Raw genomic sequence first — 19,746 nt, 5'->3', positions numbered from 1 at the left:
CGAGACATAAACATCTATTCTTTCCACCACTGATGTAGTCAATGTTTTGATACTTGCAAAGATCTGCAACATTTTGCCTTCATAGTGTGGTTTCACAAACCGTACTTGTAAGACCTTAAAAAAACATAAATCACATGATCAAACAAACCTGGAGATAAAAAGGGTAAATGATAGTGCAACAAACTACAAGGGAACAATTTGGGGGGGAGGGGGAAACACCAAAACCCAACAAAAAATACTTTTGTTTTGGCAGCAGTTCACACTTCTCAGCAGAGCATGTTTAAGTAGTAGGCTTTCCCACCTGCAAGACAAAGGATCCTACATTGCTAGGGAAAAGTGACACCTTGTATCACCTGCCAAAGCACATAATACAGCTAATTACATTGCATGTCAGTGCCCAGCTGAATCCAAAACTGGGGGAAATACATGCTTCACTGTCACTGTCTCAAAGAACTGTGTGTTTGAACATGGTTGTCAGCTAGCATGTAATAGCAGATAAAAATAAAACACATTACCCATTTGTCATTCAAACTGATTTCTTTCAAGAAAAAGCTATCCAGTCCAAATTAAGTAGAAACATCTAATTAAATACTTTGCAATCCATAGTAGTTTACAGTAAAAACAAAACAAACAAAAGAAAAAATGAAAACCAAAACACTTGAGAAATCCATGTGACTTACAGCAATCCTTCTTAAGAGACTGTGTAGTCTGGGGTAACCTCACATGATACATTTCTATCCTTAATGCTTTAAATAAAACTTTCAGGTATGACCCCAAAATTGGGCAAGGTAGTACTTTCTTCTTCAATCTCTAGGCAAATAGCTCCCTCTTCTTCTTTTATCCTTCATATTTTCTTAAGCTAAAGTGGAATGAGATGATTCAGTATCACCCACTTTTTCTGTAGGTATTAGGAACATAGATTTAACCCTAAAACTGACGTGAAAAACATTAATTATACAAGCTACTGACTGAAAAAAACTCTGAATCCCAGAAGAGCCAGCCACTGCAGCTGTTGAATATGGAGGACTTGCCAGAATCTGGATGAAAAAGCAGCAAAGAGGAGTCTGATATCTGCCTGCCTGTATCAATCTCTAATGGTTATCAAGAGGGAATAGACTATATCTTCAAGGAACAAGGAAAATTAAAGACATAAATTTTTGGAAATGTAAAGGCATTAGGAAGATTTTTTTAACCATTGTGGAAGAAGTCTTTCCAAGTCTTTCCAACCAAAATAATTTTGGTTTCTTCTCCAATAAGGTTTTAATGGATCCTGAGAGTACTTGTCTTATTTTAATTTTCTGGTTAATTTAAATTGTCAGTCCAAACTTAAGGAGCAAATAGGTGGAGGTGATACAATAGCAGATAGGTGCAACTGTATATTACCAAGCTAATGCCTACAGAAAAAGGAACAGGCATAGTTGAGTAGGAAAATTACTCTGGAAAAAAGATGTGGCAGACAATGAACAGCAGAGGTACAAAAGCACAGACTATAACTAAGGGATAGAAGCAAACAAAAATAACACAGATCCTCCCATACTGGAGGTTGGAAAGGAAAGGTTATAATGAAACCACAAAGATTCAAATGCTTAGCAAGAAGGAACAACAGTCACACTACAAATTAAAAGGGGGGGAGGGCTAAGTTATAATTAAGTACAGAACACATCTATTTGATTGTAATAAGCTGCAGACACAATTGCCTGCAGATCATAGTTACACTTTGGCTTAAATATTCCAGCTTTACTCTTAAAAAACTTATCTTTCACCAGCAGTCTTGGAAAGTCTCTACAAGTCATTATGTTCACACAGCCTCAGCAGTACAACAGATACAATACTGTGCGCATTTTAACAAAAATGGAAAAGAGATGAAGCAGGAAATGAAAGGCTTAACTGGAATCACAATTTTCCCTTCATTCCCTGCCTGTGTTTCAACTGTCAGTTCACAACATCTCTCCTATTGATCATCACTCAGAGATTAATATGCCTGAAGATTTTGATTACTTCCACGTATATTCAAGCTCATTGTTTCTAGTTTAAAATCCAACCATTCTAATAAACACAACGTTTTTGCAAATCAAAGATAGCAAGCAACATTTAAGCTAGCCCTAGCATATTCCAAGCATGTATTGTTTCTACATCAACCTGCTCTAATATCCTGGAAGTGCCTTCCCTGTAAGTGAATTATTTGTAACTGCAATGTCCTCTGACAACAGGAGCATCAAAGTTACTGTCATCATCAGTTCTGGAACTGTTTTTTTTATGAAAATCAGAGGTCCATCATGTTGTGGAATGGGAAAAAAGAAAAAGGAAAAATATCCCAGATGGAAAAGATCAAATGCAAACAATGCAGTACAGGAAAGACTACAGCACAAGTAAGGTTTAAAATACCCCTAATACAATAGATTATGTTCAGGCATTCAGTCTATGTGTATCCTTATAAATAAACACATATTTTAAGAAAGACAACATAGCTCCTCCTAGGATGTTATTTGTTAACATATACTCACATATACTTCATTGTGATCAAAGCGCTTTTTCAGATTATTGATGAACGAATCTTCATTAAGTGGCTCTAAAAGAACCATATCTCCCACTCCTATCATGTTGTCTAAAAGTGACGTCTTGACCTCCATTTTCGCCATTTTCTCCTGCCAAGAAGCAAACAAGAATAAAACAAAAAGCTCAAAATTATTCTGATTATTCACAGGCATTATTCAGTAATACTATTTAAGAAATACAAGTTAAAAACTCATCAAATGACACTACTTCAAAATTGTTTTTCCAAGGAACATTCTCAAAGTCATTCTGTCTACCCAGGTAGTCCACACAATTCAAAAAATTTAACTTCTAACAGTCAACAATGCTTTCTGGTCCACTATACATTAAATATGAAACTGCAAGAAACCCAAATGAAGATTCCAGTGGGCACCACACCCAGATGTTTTGGACGACTTCAACACAGTGTTCAAGTGTACGCAAACCCAAGTTTTATCAAAAGTTTCATCAAGATCTCCACTGTATCAAATTAGGGTTTAAACTTGCCAATACCCGAATCTGAATTTCTTTCTCACCCTTACTTGTACTTCTCCAACTCCATCAACTTTTAAATTGAAACCAACTAAGTGAACCCACTCAGAGACAAAACCCACACTTTTCTATTTTAATCAATAAACCCTGTACTCTAGAGTGCCTATATTCCAGTACAGAACTGCTCTTGGTAACGTGAGGCTACCAAATTACTTCATTTCCTAACCAGACTCAATCAAGTTATGGATTTATTTGTAATTTTATTGCTTAAGGGAGCATTTTCATAGGGCAACAACAATCCCGCTGACAATAGGAAAGACTGCATCTATAGAACTGGAGCAGCAAAAGGCAGAAGCCGGCCTTAAACAGGGGACCAGGATCAAACAAATAATCAAATCTGATAAAGGAAGTAATTCAGACAAAGTCGTCAAGGTCAGGCCAAAACTCAACACCTATTTGATCCTCCCAGCCTTTTATCCTTCCAATCCAAATTTTAGAGAAGATTAACTGAGCTCCTCAAGAACTCCAGGCACACAGTGACTGCTTTCAGCTTTCATGACGAGACTGAAAAATGAACATATTAGCAGTGGCGGCCCACAAACTGGGAAGCAGAGGTGAGAGAACAACTTTGCTGACAACACAAACCAAGGACCAGCTACTGCACAGCTACAGCTACACAGAACAACAGCTGAACTTTACCAGTCAGCTGTAACCTCTCAGCTACGAAATGCTGTGAGGCTGTCCTTGCTCCCCCTATCACTGCAACATATTTTAATTCTAAATATTTCTTCTTTTTTTTCAAAATGCCTTTGAACAGCTATTACCTTATACAATCAGCGTTGACTTGCCATAGTAGCTATCCATCAGATAAAAGGCTTTACTCGTTTTAAATTAGTTATCTCTTGCTTCTGTCCACAGCCACTGCGTTACTACATGTTATTTGATTTTTTGAGCAGTAAGTGACATTTGAGGGATATTAGATCAAGACTTAAGTTGTGTTTGATGTTCTTCCAAATTCAACGAAGAGAAGCGCAGCTCCACAGGCAGCTAACGGAAGTGATACAAGAAGATCCCCAAAACCTGAACCAAGCCTGGGAATTACTAGAAATTCACATGGAAATGCAAAACCATTGCTGAACTACGGTAACCAACCAAAGCTGAGTCAACTCTGCTAAACAAACAAAGGAGCATTTATTTTAAACAAAAACACTGGACAAATATTTCTGTAGAGAAAAATACTTTTATTCTTAAAAGTTCACCTCTCTGAATTACCAAAAAGATTTTATACATTCACAAAATCTTTTCAGAGGTATTACTTCAACTTCTGCATGCCATTAAGACAAATTCTTTAAAGTACCAGTCTTGTTTCAGTGACCTAATTACTTCCCATACATCAACTACTGCTCCATTTTTTTTTCAGCCTTCCAAAATGAAGTCCTTCTCAAGTATGAAACTTATTAAATATTGGGTTTGTAGCCAAAAAAAAGAAAAAACCAACATAAAAATCCTAATATGGGCAAGTTCAACCTAAAATTTAAGTTCTAAGTAGCATACCTCATCTACCATTGTGAAATTACATACCACCTACCACATTTCACGCATCACTGCTTGGGAATTTCAAGACCAAGAGCAGCCAAACCCATCAAGAACAATCATCTATTCCCAAGCTCAGAGGCACGTTTTGTAGAAGAGGTGCACAAAGACACTGTATCTACTACTAAAAGCAGGAGCAGAAAGTTGTATACAAATATTAATTTATCAATATATTTGAAAAGTTCAATTTTATGGTCAAAGTTTAATTTTCAGCTTGCTTTTTTCCACAATAATTTAACATCATACTATGGTTAAAATATTTCCATTAACTTGCAAGCTAGAAAATATTAGAAACATAGGTCATGAAAAAATTGGACAATATGCCTAGACATCTTGTTTAACACTGAATTCTCAAAATCATTGGCAATAGCTTAGCCTTTGCAAAATATTAAAGATTACCTCATACACTGATGTATGATTCAAGAGTATTCTGCCATACCAATGTTGTTAGACCCCACTTTGGTGGAATCCAGTCATAATCCCTGCTCTGGTTTAGCTAACAACAAAGGAAAACCCGGCAAGCTCGTGGGATAATTTGGTTGCCTATCTAAGGTAACAAGTGGGGGAAAAAAGCACTGTTAAGAAAAGCCAACAATGTTTAAACATACATTAAACAATTAGACTTAATTTAATCAATAACTGAATTCAATCTACTAGAAGAATTTAATAGAAGATCAATATATACAGCACTTTCAAAATACCAAATACTGATTTTAAAAGTAGCTTTTAAAAAAAACCACTCAAAAATCAGCACAGTACACAGAAAAAAAAAAAAAAAGCAAACCCTTCCTACATTGCAAGACTAAACTTCAGTCAAGATTTTTAGCAACATGTCACTAAGCTCAGAAACGCAATCCAAATCCATGTCCAAGTATTTGTTATTTGCCATATATTCAAAGTTGCCTTGCAGCTGTAAATCTTTTCCCATCAGTGCTGGTGACAGCATGCTCACCGCAATTTGGAGAACAGTACATACAAGTAAGCAGCTTCTACCTATACATGTATTCATGCACCTTCAAAAAGACGAATGTTTCTCAAGAACCAGAACTAAGAGAGGGATGGGACCAAAACATGCTCCCAGTGCCTGAGAGATCAGCAATGATTGAAACCACAGCTGTGCTGGTGAGAAAGAGTAAATAAACACCGGCAAACAGGAAATTATGTTCAAGGAAAGAACCAGAATGGGCTGTCTCCTTTAAAAGGACACAATTAGTGATTTTCAAATGAAGACTGCTGAATGGGGGAAGGTGGATGGAGGTACCGCTGTGAGGCTCTATTTGAACTGTGCTGTAATTTCAAACTGCAAATTCATAAACAACATAAAAAACAATAATAAATTGTTTAATATATAATATTATATAATTCATAAAAAAACAACCTAAAAATATAAGTGGTACTCCCTTGATTTACCTAATACCTTGCTTTTGTGACTGCAACATCTCATTCTCTTGACATCAAGAAAAACAAGTGCTGTTTAAAGATTACAGCTGCAAATTATTAATATAGCAACAAATTAGCTCAGCAAAAACCCCAAAATTCTTCTAACACTTGCAGTCTGCAAATCAGATTCTTCCTCAAACATTCCCTGATCTCTCCCACCCACACCCACTTACTGCTTGAGTCTTCTCCCAAATTTACCTTTCTTATCCCTAAGGCAAACATCGGCAGCATTTCAGAACATCTCCCCTCTCTCTAGTCATTTGTCAAATCTGCTCATCCTCACTTTGGTCTCATATCTAGGCCTTAATTCAATGGAGTGAGAACACTTTCAACACACTTCCATTCTCAGAAAAATAAAGATTATTCAGTAATCCTTCACAGCTTGATCTGTTTTATGTTGGATAACATGCTCGGGAGAAGTGTTGGGCATGCTACATCTGTAAAATGCTTTTACACATACGCTCCCACATTACATGTAGCCTTTTAAAACAGACTGTTGTATCTACTATTTGCAATGCCTGGGATTGCCATCCAGCTAGGCCAGTTGAATATAAAATCTTCTTGTCCCTTTTGGCCACAAGGATGGCAAATTAAAAATTACACTATTCCACAGCCACAGCAGTCTTATCAGCCAGTCTGAAACAACAGCTAATGAAAACTATAAATAGAAGATGATACAGAGAATAGGCAAAACCCCAAAAGCTTTGTACAATTAAGTTCACACATTCTCTAAGGGGGAAATGAAGTAATACCCCATTATTGGCATACAGCATGTTAGGGAATCGTCCAAGGTTTTCCACATCACCCTCATACAGTAAAACAGCAACAATTGTCAGCAGCTTCCTACAGATGTGCAGTCGCACACATTTGCCTTTGCTGCACTGGAATTATCACTGGCTGCAGAGGTGGCTTGTTTTTCTTCTTTTGTGACACTGCAGCAAAAGGACAATTTCCCTACCATCAAAATTGACACAATAGATATATTCACATATGCTTCAAGCTCTGACTATTAAAAAACAAACAAACAAAAAGCAAGCCTTTGATTTCACTACCACCTACTCACTGTCGAAAATAAACACCTTTTTCTTTTATAAGAGTTAATGGAACAACCTGCAACATCAGTAATTCAAAATCGGAGTTCAAACTGATTTCATGTTCCAGGTCTGATCCTGAGCCCCCATCAGGCTGTAATTATGCTTGCCCACTCGTTCCCTTTTTTCTCTGTCAAGGAGAAATCAGCCCACACAGAGCAGGGACACTAACAGGCCACTGCTGCTTAAAGCAGTTAGGGGGACAGTGTCATTACCTGAACAAAACAAAACTAAGAGGGACTACAGCCATCTTGTACTACTCATGACAAGCGTTAAGTACCAATTTATCAAGAGGCAGGATTTAAATTCATCCTGTTCTGCTGCCCAACAAACCCTACAAATCACTGGCCTCTGACTGATGCCCAGAAGGCGCAAGTTCATTGGATCAGCTTGTGCTGGTTCACCAGGTAAACTGAGGCAGACCCTGCAGCTGAACTATCATAGCGTCCTTTTCACTCAAAGCTAGATTTCCTGACATCAGCCTCTATGAAAAAACATTGATATCATCCAAAGAAAATCTTTGCTTTCCCTCCATACACCCTAACTTTTTAGTCTCTGGATGCTACAGGGGAACAGCGCACCCAGCATTTTCTGTCTGCTGCTTGGCCACTGTCTGCTAGGAACACCTGCACCCTTCTGCCCAGCTGTGACTGCTCACAGATGCTGCTCGGGCACCATCAACGTGCTGAAGAAAAGAGCGTGCAGAAAACAGCGTGATGTTGCAGCCCACGATTTCTTCCTGCAAGAAAATGGAATTGAGAAACCTGACAGATTGCAGGAAGGAGTGTTAATAGAAATTGCAACGGCAGTAAAAGCACACTCAAACTAAAATGCTTCCTCTGACTCTCCATCTTTTCTTTTGGTTTGGCCAATGTCTGAATATCTTCTAAATTCCATTTCCTCCCACAGTCCTACTCAACAAATCAGTGTTGTCCAAACTGAAAAAGTTTATAATTTGGGGCTTTTGAATGAGCTAATGCTTCCCACATCTTACCTACCAAGCAAGAGCTATTATTTGAAAGCCCTGCACAACTTCTCTTTATTTTCTGTAGGCATTAACATCACACATGTACAAATTTCTTGAGTACTTAGCAACAAACAGCTCTGGTGAATTACAAAAGTAAAATGCAGCATTACAGAGTATATTTGCGTTAGGACTGCAGGAATGTTTGCATTCAGCATCAGCTAAATGGGAACGGCTCTTTAGCAACATCAGATTAGGACAGAGTTGCGCACCAGTGACTGCAATTTAGATGACAGAAGATTTGCCCAGCAGAATCCCATAGGAGGAATGAACACTCTGCTGGCTCCTGCTACCAAACGCCATGCATTTAGCTAAAGATTGGGTAATTTTCAAGAAAGAAACTGGCCACTTAAAGTACTGCTGAACAAACAGCTGCAACCACGTGAAGCACTATCATCTTTTAGTAGTTTAACAACGGAGGCTTAACTGCAGTTTAGAAAAACTGATAGTGGAATAATTAGACTTCATTAGGACATGTACAAAATGTTCGCTGGGACATTATCTCCCACTGACATAAACAGCGGCTGAAACTTTCTTCATTAACAGGACTTGGGTCCTTTATAAATGCAAAAGGGAGAGGTTTGGTTGTTGTTGCTGGAGTTCTTTGGGGTTTGTTGGGGGGGGTATCGTTGGGGTTTTTGTTTTGTTGGGGGTTTGGGGTGGGCTTTTTTACTTTTACATCAGCTTGGTTACAATCTACATTAAGCAGTAATTATTTGTCATTAATCCCCCAAAAGCGAGAAAGATGCCTCTCGTGCCTCTGGCTGTATCCTTTCTGACAAGACTACATACCACTCTCCTGTCACGTAAAAGGCGCACAGCACCTCACCACAAAAACAAAATAACTTGAGCCATTTATGCAGAAGATACAGCTTTGCCCTCCTTCTCTTCTCTAATAAAAGACTAATACATGAGCTTGGGGGAGGGAGTGAGGGGCTGTGTTTGCATTTCTCTAAAGCTAATTTCTGTTACTTTTGCATACTAGTTTGAGTAACATTAGCATGGATATTACCTGCTGTAAGAGACCGTGGGGTATATCTATTCTACTATTTCTACTTTATACTCCCAGCAGTACAAGTTTTCAAATTACTTCTAATAATTATTTTGCAACCACAACACAGTAACTGCCACCAGTAATTGCACTCAGGGGTTGATCTACTTCCTAAGTCAACTTGCAGCCTTGCTTTAACTCATCTGGGTTGGTCATACAGTCATGCTAGGTTTGGGGAAAAACATTTGTGTCCTTCAATATTGCTAAGGCACCCTTCTTTAACACCTGCTAAAATACAGTCTTAAAATAATCAAAAGATGTTTAGCACTCTCTTTTTACCCTGCAAAGGTGCCTTTACATTTTGGATTATATTGACAGGTTTCAAAGATTATAGGTGTGGAGTAGCCTTTTCTGTAAATGGTTATTCTGGAGCCAGTTGTTTTGTTTTTTTAAATTACTTCTGTTTAATTGGGAGAACACCTTGGGCATTTTCAATGCATCTGGAAATAGCTCTTCACTAACAAGGCTGTCTGCAGTCCAAAATTCTGGTTAAATTCCCACTGACTTCAGCAGAAACAGGACTCATGGTGGTTTCTTACATTGAGGCTTTTCTTAAGTCATTGCCTAACCACGGAGTTTTATAATCATTCCACATCTACAGAAAGGGATAAAATACTCAGGAATAAAGGGGGTCTCTTTTTGGCACATACATTGTTAAGATTCTCTTGAATCTTTTTCAAAATAAGGAGCAAAATGTGACTGCAAAACCAAAAGCTGTCAAACGTCCTGCCTTCATCCCCTAAACGAAAGAATTAGATTGCAGACTGACAGTGTTCTTCAGACAACATGATTTTTAAAAAGTTGTCAGTACAGAACATGAACACAAAGAAAACACCCTCATTCTTTCAAAAAAAAACCCAAACAAAACCAAACCAAACCCACAAAAATTAGCTTTTACTACTGGATATCTGAACTCCATTAAGCGGGGGTGCCCTTTTAAACTGATTACCTTCATCTTTCAAGCTGCCGCTTAAAATTTTCTGCCAATTTTTAGGGATCCTGCCCAATCCAAAGGTTATGTTTGCATAGCTGTTGCAGAACAGGGGCACAAAAACCAAGGCAGCACTTATTTATTTTGGGGCATCTTTTTTGTTTGTTCTATGTCACACACCAGTAGCTTGCTACCACACCAGAGCTTACGCTCAAAAGATCACGCAGTAGCAGATCCTCACAAAATACTACTTAAAAACAACCAGCCCTCACAAAGTCAAAACATTTCTTTCAACTGAGGTTTCACTCCTTTGGGAGCGATTCAGCAATCCAGTGTAATCTGGATCTTTCATTTATACTTTTATTATAATGGGATTTTTACTTTCCCTTCCACACAAGCACGTGGCCAGAGAGCAAGCCTTGCTTTCCTCCAGTCAGCACATGCACCACACATCCCTGATACAGGCAAAAGAAATCTATGGCAGGGCAACTGGAGTGAACACCAATTTATATCATGTCAGTAAGGTAGGTAATAAGAGATGTCTTAATACTACAGGGTTAAAATACCAGAATACACACTAATCTCCTCAAATGCTTGTGTGCATTGCCTGTTAAGCAGTTGGTGATAAGCCTTGAAGATATGCAGAATATGCAGTAACAGAACAGGTAACGCTGCAGCTTCACTCAGCAGCCAACTGCAGAAGTAAAAGCAGCTACAGAAAGTCATCAGGGCAGTCACTGAACCAGACTTAAAACTGGCATGGACAAACACAAAGCTGATCAGGAGCTTCAGGAAATCCAGACCCCAGAAGAGGCGCTTGTGCCCCTATCTACCCACCAAGCCACCCATGATAACTGAGCATACCCGTAACTCCTAGAGCAGCTGGCAGACACCATCGCACTCACAGAGTTACCCACAGGGCAAGGTCCAAGTTTCCATGAACCCACGTTCTATTCCAAGCAGTAAAAATCTGGGTAAAGCTAAAATTTGCATGGCTGAAAGCACTGAGTATTTCCACACCATTCACTTTCCTTTTCTATTTAAAACAGAAGAAAAAGGAGTCACCCAAACACTACCCCAGGTAACTTATTCTTACCTGTTGCAATTTCACCCTCCTGGAAACCTCACTGTCATATATTTGTAAATAATATTTGGAAAGTTTTTAGCCTAGTGTTTTATAAAAATAAGACAAATCATGCTAGCTGTCCATGTCTTGCTCTATGCGTCTACTCTCTCATACATGCCTAATGTTGAATTTCATTCAGACAGAAGAGTAAAGGACAACAGAATAGCTAATTTTCCATGCATCTGTAAAAGCAGGCAGGAGAAGAGATCTGAGCACAAGTGTCCCATCAGAGACATGGGCTGCAAGGAGAACAAACACCTTATTAAGTACCACAGAGCCACGGCAGAAAGAATGGCTCCACAAAATTCCCTAGCCACAGAAAAGCTTCAAATAGAAATTACTGCTTCTTTGCAAGTCAATCTGTCACAAGAGACAAAAAACCTGCAGGAAGTCAGACTCGTTTAGTACCATTTCTCCCAGGACTAGCTGCCAAGGTAACAGAACAGTGCAAGGTTTCACCCTACAATTTTCCATCACTGTCTATTCTGCACATCAATTTCTCTTCAGTAAAACACTGCTATTTTTAATGAACAGCAAAGGAGGTGGAGAAAATGAAAAAATTTGGACGTGTTGCAGGAAGAGGAAGCACAATTTGCCCAAACCCAAGCTAAAAAAGCATCTATTTAAGGGCAAAGGAGGCTTAGAGGAATTATGTGTACTGTTTAGACATGTTTGCTTGTCTCAAGTGTTGAACTATATCCACAGTTTTGTCATTTTCATTCTCAACAGCCATTTTCAGTAGGACACCTGAAATCACAAGATAAAAGTCATCAATTTGTAAATCAAGGTATCTCCAGCTATTCCTGTGTATCTCTTAAAAAGAGATATCTCAGAGAATAGGAGCAGTTCAAGAAGGTGCATTTCAACACACAGTAATCACTCTTGTCCAGCTGTCCGTGATGTTAGAAGCCAGCAGACAGTGTTTTTATTAACATCTAGCATGATAAACAAAGGCACTTCCAAATAAAATGTAACACTTCGCAGATTTAGAGAGGGACACCTTCCCAAAACATCAACAGAAAGCACCTCCCTCCCACAGAAGGAAAACAGCCAGTCTCACGGCAGACAAACTCAACGTACGCTCACAGGTACTGACTTTTCCCTCGCTTTGTTTCAGTGAGAACTATCATCTGGCAGTTTTAGGAAGCAAAAAGATCTATTCACATGAGATACAGGCAAGCTTCCCCTGTGTCAGAAACCTGTTACAAGGTACAAGGAGCTCCAGCTCTACCCTTGTTTGCCAAAAGATTTTCCAGGGTTTCTCCTGGAGTGAACTTTGTTTTAACACAGCCTTGCACTCTTTGATCACTGAAGGTAATCTCCAGAGCCCTTTTAACTCCCGCAGCCTGACACTCTGTGAACTGAACAATGGCAATAATAGCTATATCTGTTCTGTATGTTTGAAACTGGTGCCAAAACTACTGTATCATACAATCATGACTACTATACTGCACTACTCCAGAGTGCAATTTTTCAGACTTCTAATGTTTCATGAGAAATTGCTCCTAAAGTGTGCCTAATTTCTAGCCTAAATTCATTCCTGGTCAGCTAAAATCCACTACTTGCTTGTGCTAATGCTATTGGGGTTTTGTTTTGGTTTTAAATTTAAATGTGTTTTCTCCCTCCCAGGAAAATATTTACAGAGAATCATATCATGGTCCTCATTCTAAATAAACCATAGCCAGTATTGCTCGTTTTCCTCTCAGTGGCTTCCCCATCCCCCTGACCATCTCAATAGCCCTTCTCTGCTCCGACTCCTATTTCAGCCCATCTTTGCTGAGCAGAGTTAACCAAGGCTATACAGAGGACTCCTGGTACATTGTGGCAGTAGTATTTCCTCACCACAACCAGGAATATTCCTTCAGAGAGAGAGAGGGATTAATTTTCATTTTCACCCCCTCCACTACTCTTTCTCCTTCTCCAAAGTTTCACCTGGAATCAGCACTTCCCTAGTTCACCCTGCACGACTGAGCTTGACTGCTCCATCAGCCACAGACCTACTCTCACACCTAAAAATTAGGAGGGGTCTCCAGACACTCAAGTAACAAACTGGTTACTGGTTTAGCTGTAGGTTTAACCACTCCCCCAAAGCAATCTGCCTTTCAACCCCTACTATCTTCCTTCTGACCTCTCTCCGAGCCTCTCTTGATGAAAAGGTAGAGCAGCTGGTATTCCTGCTGCAAGTTAGAGATCCCAGGTATTCCTTCTTTCACATCGGATAAGCATGAGCTTCTCTAGAAAAAGCTTTTTTCTCCTCCCTCGAACACAAAGCTCTCTAGCAAAGCTATTTGGTGGATGGTTAACTGGTCCCCAGAGTCCCAGAAGAAATGGCACATCTTCATCTCTCAGCCAGCGCCACCAGTGCTCCTCTGGTAAGCTGCTTGCTTGCTTCCGCCGAGGAACAATGGAGAGGATTAATACCAACTTCACTCCCTTCAACAGCTCTCCGAAGAGCAGAACTAACTTCTCGTTACTGTGCCATCCAAACAGTCCTTATGCAACAAGGACTTTAAGGATACCTCTTTGATCTAAAAGGACACCCTTAACTGTCCTACAAATCGTTTTAACACAAAGGCATTAAAATACAGAAAGAATGTGCAACCTCTTTTGGTCATGCTTTCCCAAGATACAGAATTCAACAGTTTACCACTCAGTGGTTTCCTCGTTTCAAACTTCGTGCAGGTCTTCAAAGGTCAGTGGAAAAGATTAAAGCACAGTATCAGGACATTACATATGCTCCTTTGCGCATAAAAACTGGTTACCTTAAGGCCTAGTCTTTACAAAGATACTCAAACACCTGTATGCTCTTGCAGACACGAGGAAGAACAGAATCCCTAAAGAAAATACATACAAAAGAGTAGAAACATTTCAGGATGTGACTGCTCTCTACCTGTTTTTCTTTCCATTGTAGTAAATCCTGTAGTTTAATTATTTTTATTCCTAATTCAAAGTACCCCCAGTAGCACTTTAGAGCATACAAACTATGCAAATTAAGGCAAATTACAGAAAAAGAAGCAGAAAGCAAAAAGGAAGAGAGCTCGCATACAGGGCATATTTGTGGGCCCAGGAAACTTGTACCAATGCTGACCAGAGGCTGTGGTCACAAACTTTTAAAAACTGCTTTCTGCTGACAGTAGGGAAAAATGAGTATCTCCTTGCTGCTGTATTTAGAAAATAAGGAAATCTACAGCAAGTATTTCTGATAGTACAGCACCCACCAACCCTTCTGTTACTTGGCACCTATTCCTCATAATTATCTCCTCTTTTTCTACTTCCTATATGCCTTTTCTTTCTTCCTGGTATCTTTTCTTTTCATGATCCTCTTGCCCAACAGTGTAAGGATTTCTGCTAATATAAGACTCTCGTAAGGACTGCTGCCTCTACAAGAGAGGGAGAACAAGGCAAAGTTTATTAGTACACCCTCACCAAAGCAATTCCGAGGCAGCACTGCACAAAGTCAGGGACAAGGCATATTTGGATTCCTTATCTTGGGCCTTCAGCTTCTCCGCTGAAACATTAAATCTGGCTACTTAGGCTAGAGGCCACCTCTCGACTGCTTTCATCCCAAAGGCTGGAGCTTTAGCATGTGCATTACATATGTGTGTGCGTACATTTTCCACTGGAGAGAAAAGGATGCTGCTCTTGCCTCTGGGGTCCCTTACTCCTGCTATACTGTCTGCACAGAAGGATTCCCCAACTGGTTTGCATCTGAAGAGGGGACTTGATAATTCTTGTTCATCTCTGAAACTGTATTTTAAAACTTCAGTCTTTCACACTGAAACATCTTCATCACCACAGTGACTTTGCTAGCAGACTTCAAATATATCCAGAAATGGACACAAGTTAATTACTGATACCAAATGGGAAGTTTCCCAGTAACAATGAGTTAGGAGAGACAAAAAGATTAAGTGTCTGCACAATTTTCACTAAAAGCTATGCCACTAGCTCTTCGCATGGGAAAAGAAAATTTGGATGGTTCTAGCCCTGCGGCTGGATGATATATTAGTCTAAAATCTTGAGTCTGCAAGCAACTCAAAAGACTCTACAGTTACTTAAAAGAAAGGTAAGCAAAAGGTGAGAAACTGCTTGGTTTTACTAAAAGTTTCTTCGAACACAGAGCAAAGGATCAAAAATGCCAGAAGCCACTGAAAATGGCCACGCATACCATAAAAACTCTGCTCCAGCCCTACTAGAAGAAGAGCCTGTCACAGGCCAGGCTGGTCCCTGAGGATCAAGCCACACATTTCACAGTTACCTGCCTCCCAGATACAGGATATGATTGCAACAAGCACGATACGCCAGTGGCTTCTGGAGGATGGGCAACAGGTACCAGACGCAAGTAAAGAGGTAAGAGGCCACTTGGTTAGAGAAAATAACAGCTTGGCAGGAGACCTAAGGCAAAAATTATGAGAAAGTGTGGAAAACAGTTAACGTCCCTACTGAGATATGGAAGCTGGGAACCCAGACAGGGTCACAGAAAGTCTTCCTTTATTTGGTCAGTGAGCAGAAGTACTTCTCCTATTCAAAGGGAGAAACACCTATTCTACTTGGAGAAACACCTACTCTACTTTTTTCGTCTATTTTTATATATGTGTATATATATATATATGTGAAAGGACATGGAAAAGTTTTGAGAACCTCACCTTCCTCTTCCCTCACCATTCTCACCTGCTGTTAAGTCCAGCAGCAAAAAAACCAGGAGATCCTGGTCTCCACACTTTGTTCAGACACCAAAATCTGGAGTCATACAAACCAAAAGAGCAAAGCTTTCACAATCTACAAGCAAACTGAGGCACAACTGTAAAGGGTGAATGTTTTGAGACTAATGCTCAAGCCCACCAGGAAAGATTCACAAAAAGATCCTTGTTGCAGTTCCAGTACCCTCTTTAACAGCTACTTCACAGCATATGACAAAGAGCTGCAGCCCTTTCCACTATCCCATCAGCACAAAATAAAAATCTTTACTTTTTTTATCATTCTAGGAACTGCAAAACAAAAGAAAATTAATGTTGTTCTTTACTGCTTCTTTATGACAAAGCAGGCCTTGATGTTAGTTTATACATCAGAAATCAAGCTCTGGTTTCCTTCTTTTTGAAGGATATGAATGGAGAGGTTACATAAGGATGTAATAAGAGCTGTTACTTCCTTTCCCAGTTGAAGAGAAAAAGCTGTGGATCAGGTTACAGACTCAAGGGCTGGTCATCACCACCGCAGCCTTCCTAAATTTTTTTGCCAGTAGTCCCCCAACAAACAGGAGAAGCTACTTAGAAGGCTGTGAGAATTTAAAAAACTAACTACATAGCTATTAGGGGAGGGAAAAAGCCTTTATTTTTGTCTTTCATCAAACTCAGGAAATTCCCCAAGCTTGACGCATACAATCACTCAAGTCACCATTTTCCATTTCAGTTTGTTCTTCATTAGCACAATAAAAAGGATGAATGAAATATAAGGTAAGATTTATAGGATGGTCTGATGCATGAGTTGCACTAAATAAGCTTAGCACACTGACAGAGCACTTAACTTTGCCGGGTACATTAGCGTTTGTCCCAGCTCTGACCACATAGGGCAAGTGAAAGGAGGAAACACAGTGTCCAGATTGGCCTACACAAGCACTAAGCTGTTCTCCAAACCGTCTCACTTGCGCTTTCTTCACCTTCCTCCCCGATTCCCAAGCCACTGCTATTACTGCTGCCGAAGGAAGATGAGATCAGACTTCAACACGCGGAATTTCTGTTCCCACAGAGCTCAGAGAAACTAGATGATCTCAGAGGATCATGCGAAGCAAGTCCATGACACTTCCATGAGGCAGAGTATCTCCAGTATATTGCCAGCAGTTTCTTAAGAGTGCACAGTGGGAAAAATTAATGGTTGCTTATGTTTCCAATTTCTCTCTCCCACTTCCTCCACTCACTTGCCAGACTTTTATTTTCCCTTCCCCCAGAAGCACTAGTAGGCTTGCAATGTACATTTGCCCTTCTAAAGGGAATTACATCAAGTCTTGCACAACGTTTGAGAGGGCTAACACACAGGGCTAAATTAAACTACCGTCCCTTGGCATCGTTTCCTCAGAGAGAGACCTGATTTAACAAGGTCTCTTACAAAGAAAGGAAAGAAAAAAAGGCAAGTTTCTGTGATCTAAGATGCTTTCACGAGTTCTTTCACCTTTGCCTTGCAGAGCACTCAATCTATTTGTGGTGCCCATACGGAGTGAGAAGCTTTTAAGATGTCCATCAAATACGCCACCTAACACCACATAGGTGTTTTCAGAAACATCTTCTTTCCTAAGGACAGGGGGAAACTTGTGGTAACCTAACGCACCAGTAATTGCTACATGATGGTAAACGACAACATGAGTGGTGACCACTGTATGTTACTCTGGGAATAACGGGAATGCTGCAACCATTCCACCTTCACACAGAATCAAGCCAGAGGCAGCACGTTGCATTAAGCACTAAATTAAAGACATTCTTAAACTCAGGCCTGGGACAACTGGAAATAAAAACACATGAAGAATATCATTACCTTTAATATGTTTAGAAGCGGCCAAGAACTGAACTCTACTTTAACAGATGGGTCGAACTATTTCTGTTCCCTAACACTGCGCGGTTTTGGGGAAAGCCTTGTTTTTGACACAGGGCTTCACAAAGTGATGATTCATCCAGGGAAGGATGGGCAGCTTGTTGCCAGCCTTAATTCACAATTAACAATAGGACAGCCGGATATGGAAAACTCATGATTCAACACTAAAATTGCAGAGTCAGCCATTTTACCTGACCTTTACATCTTCCAGTGGTAATTTCTAATCTGGATATATTTTATATAGCTTCTCCAACATACATTGTAAGAGTAGTTAGCTTTTATTTCATTACTGTTACATTTGTCCTTTAGGATAGTGGTCCTGATTAAATACATGGCAATTGACTTAATCACTTCATCTGAAACTGCAAAGGTTTAAATTACTCAAAAAAGCAAACAGCATGCATGCACACGGCTGTACGAGCACACAGGTACCGTGGGCATGACAAGCGAGCGCTGCACCTATGCACTTCATTACCATACCGCCGGCCTTGCTTCCTGCAGGCCCTGCTAGGATGGCCATTGCTTTGCACGGGGCAGTCTGGCCGCTCCGAGGAACAAAGGCGTGCCCTTCCCAAAACACAGCGGCAGCAGATGTCCCACACCAAATCCCAACAGCCTTGGCCTCCACAGGCGCAGACAGATGGTCTTAGCTGGAAGGCCACACCAAGCCGTCCCCTCCGGGAAGCTCTGTGGGACAACGACCGTGCCCTAGAAAGCCCTTCCTCAAGTCTCTTCTCCAAAAGTTCCCGACGGCGGAATTCATCATCCTGCTCCAAGTTACCAGCACTCTTCCCACGGTCCTGCCCTCTCCCCCATACCCAAGCCCGCTCTTTTGAATGAAGCGAAGCTGTGCACAGACGGTGATTTAGACAAGAAGAAACAGATGCCACGGTCTCTTTCCAGAAAAAGCACACACGCACATTCTTATTTTAAAGGGTAAGATCCGGACCATCTCTGTGTGTGTGCACACCAGCGTTCGTGCCTAAATTAAGCTGCCTGAAGCCCACAATCATCCACCAGATGCTAACGAAAGCCACAACGCCCGTAAACCGTCCCAAAGCCGCAGTTTTGCCCCGGGAAGGGACGCCCAGGAGGCGCCGAGGTTCCCGTGCTCGGCACCCGGACCCCGGCACCGCCGCCCCCTCCTCGCCAAGGACCCGGCGCCGAACACCACCCCCCCCCCGAGCCTCTGCAGCACCGACCCCATCCCTCAACCCCATCCCCATCCCCGCGGGGGGCGCGGCGGGTCCCGTCCCGTCCCGTCCCGTCCCGCCGGGCTGCCGGTGCCGGAGCCCGGCCGGGGCGCAGGGGTCCGCGCCCCGCAGCCCCCCCGCCCCCCGGTCCCGCACAACAAAGGGGGCCGGGGCCGGCCGTGCGGGCGGGGGATCGAGCCGTACCTCTGCCGCCGAAGGGCGCTGCCCGCCGTCCCGCGGCAGCCCGACGCCTCCCGCCCGGAGCCGGCGGCGGACGCTGCCCTGCCGAAGCCGCGGCGGAGCGGAGCGGAGCGGAGCGGCGCGGCGCGGAGTGGAGCGGGGCGCAGCCCCGGCCCCTCCCCGCCCGCGAGGGGCGGAGGCGCCGCCGCCCGCCGGCCCCGGCAGCGCGCGCCCGCCCGCCCGCCCGCCCCGGCCTCGCAGCGCCGCCCGGCGGGCGCCGCTCCCCGCGCCGGGGGGGCGGCCCGGCCCGGCCCGGCCCGGCCCGGCCCGCAGCTCCGCAGCTCCGCAGCGGCCGCCCTCCGGCTGCATCCAGCCCCCGCCCCGGCCTCGCCCTGTGCAGCGGCGGGGCCCCCGGGTGGCCCCGCAGGGCCTGAGCAACGGCAGGTGCCCCGGGCCGGGTCGGAATCCTGCTCACCCCGTCTCCCCCGTGCGCTGGAAGGGCGAGGGGGTGCGT

At 42.0% G+C, this 19,746-nt stretch overlaps 1 protein-coding gene across 3 annotated transcripts in view; it reads right to left on the bottom strand.

Moving 5' to 3' along the window:
• Nucleotides 1–19,406, bottom strand: part of MYO1B (myosin IB) — a 113,324-nt gene extending 93,918 nt beyond the window's left edge. For 2 of the 3 annotated variants that reach the window (XM_075028018.1, XM_075028019.1), the window contains exons 1-2: nucleotides 2,495–2,645; nucleotides 1,872–1,905 (exon numbers count right to left, since the gene is read on the bottom strand). In XM_075028018.1, coding sequence (XP_074884119.1) covers nucleotides 1,872–1,905; nucleotides 2,495–2,639 — 179 coding nt within the window. In that variant the 5' untranslated portion in view covers nucleotides 2,640–2,645. Of the gene's footprint in view, nucleotides 1–1,871; nucleotides 1,906–2,494; nucleotides 2,646–19,256 lie in introns of those variants that run through there. The other variant, XM_075028017.1, reaches the window with a different exon arrangement.
• Between the last annotated feature and the right edge of the window lie 340 nt (nucleotides 19,407–19,746).

The sequence above is a fragment of the Buteo buteo genome, chromosome 5 (genome assembly GCF_964188355.1).
Source record: "Buteo buteo chromosome 5, bButBut1.hap1.1, whole genome shotgun sequence".
In the NCBI taxonomy this organism is placed as follows: Eukaryota; Metazoa; Chordata; class Aves; order Accipitriformes; family Accipitridae; genus Buteo; species Buteo buteo.
The sequence above is the reverse complement of the archived record's forward strand: the minus strand, read 5'-3'. Positions and strand labels throughout refer to the sequence as shown.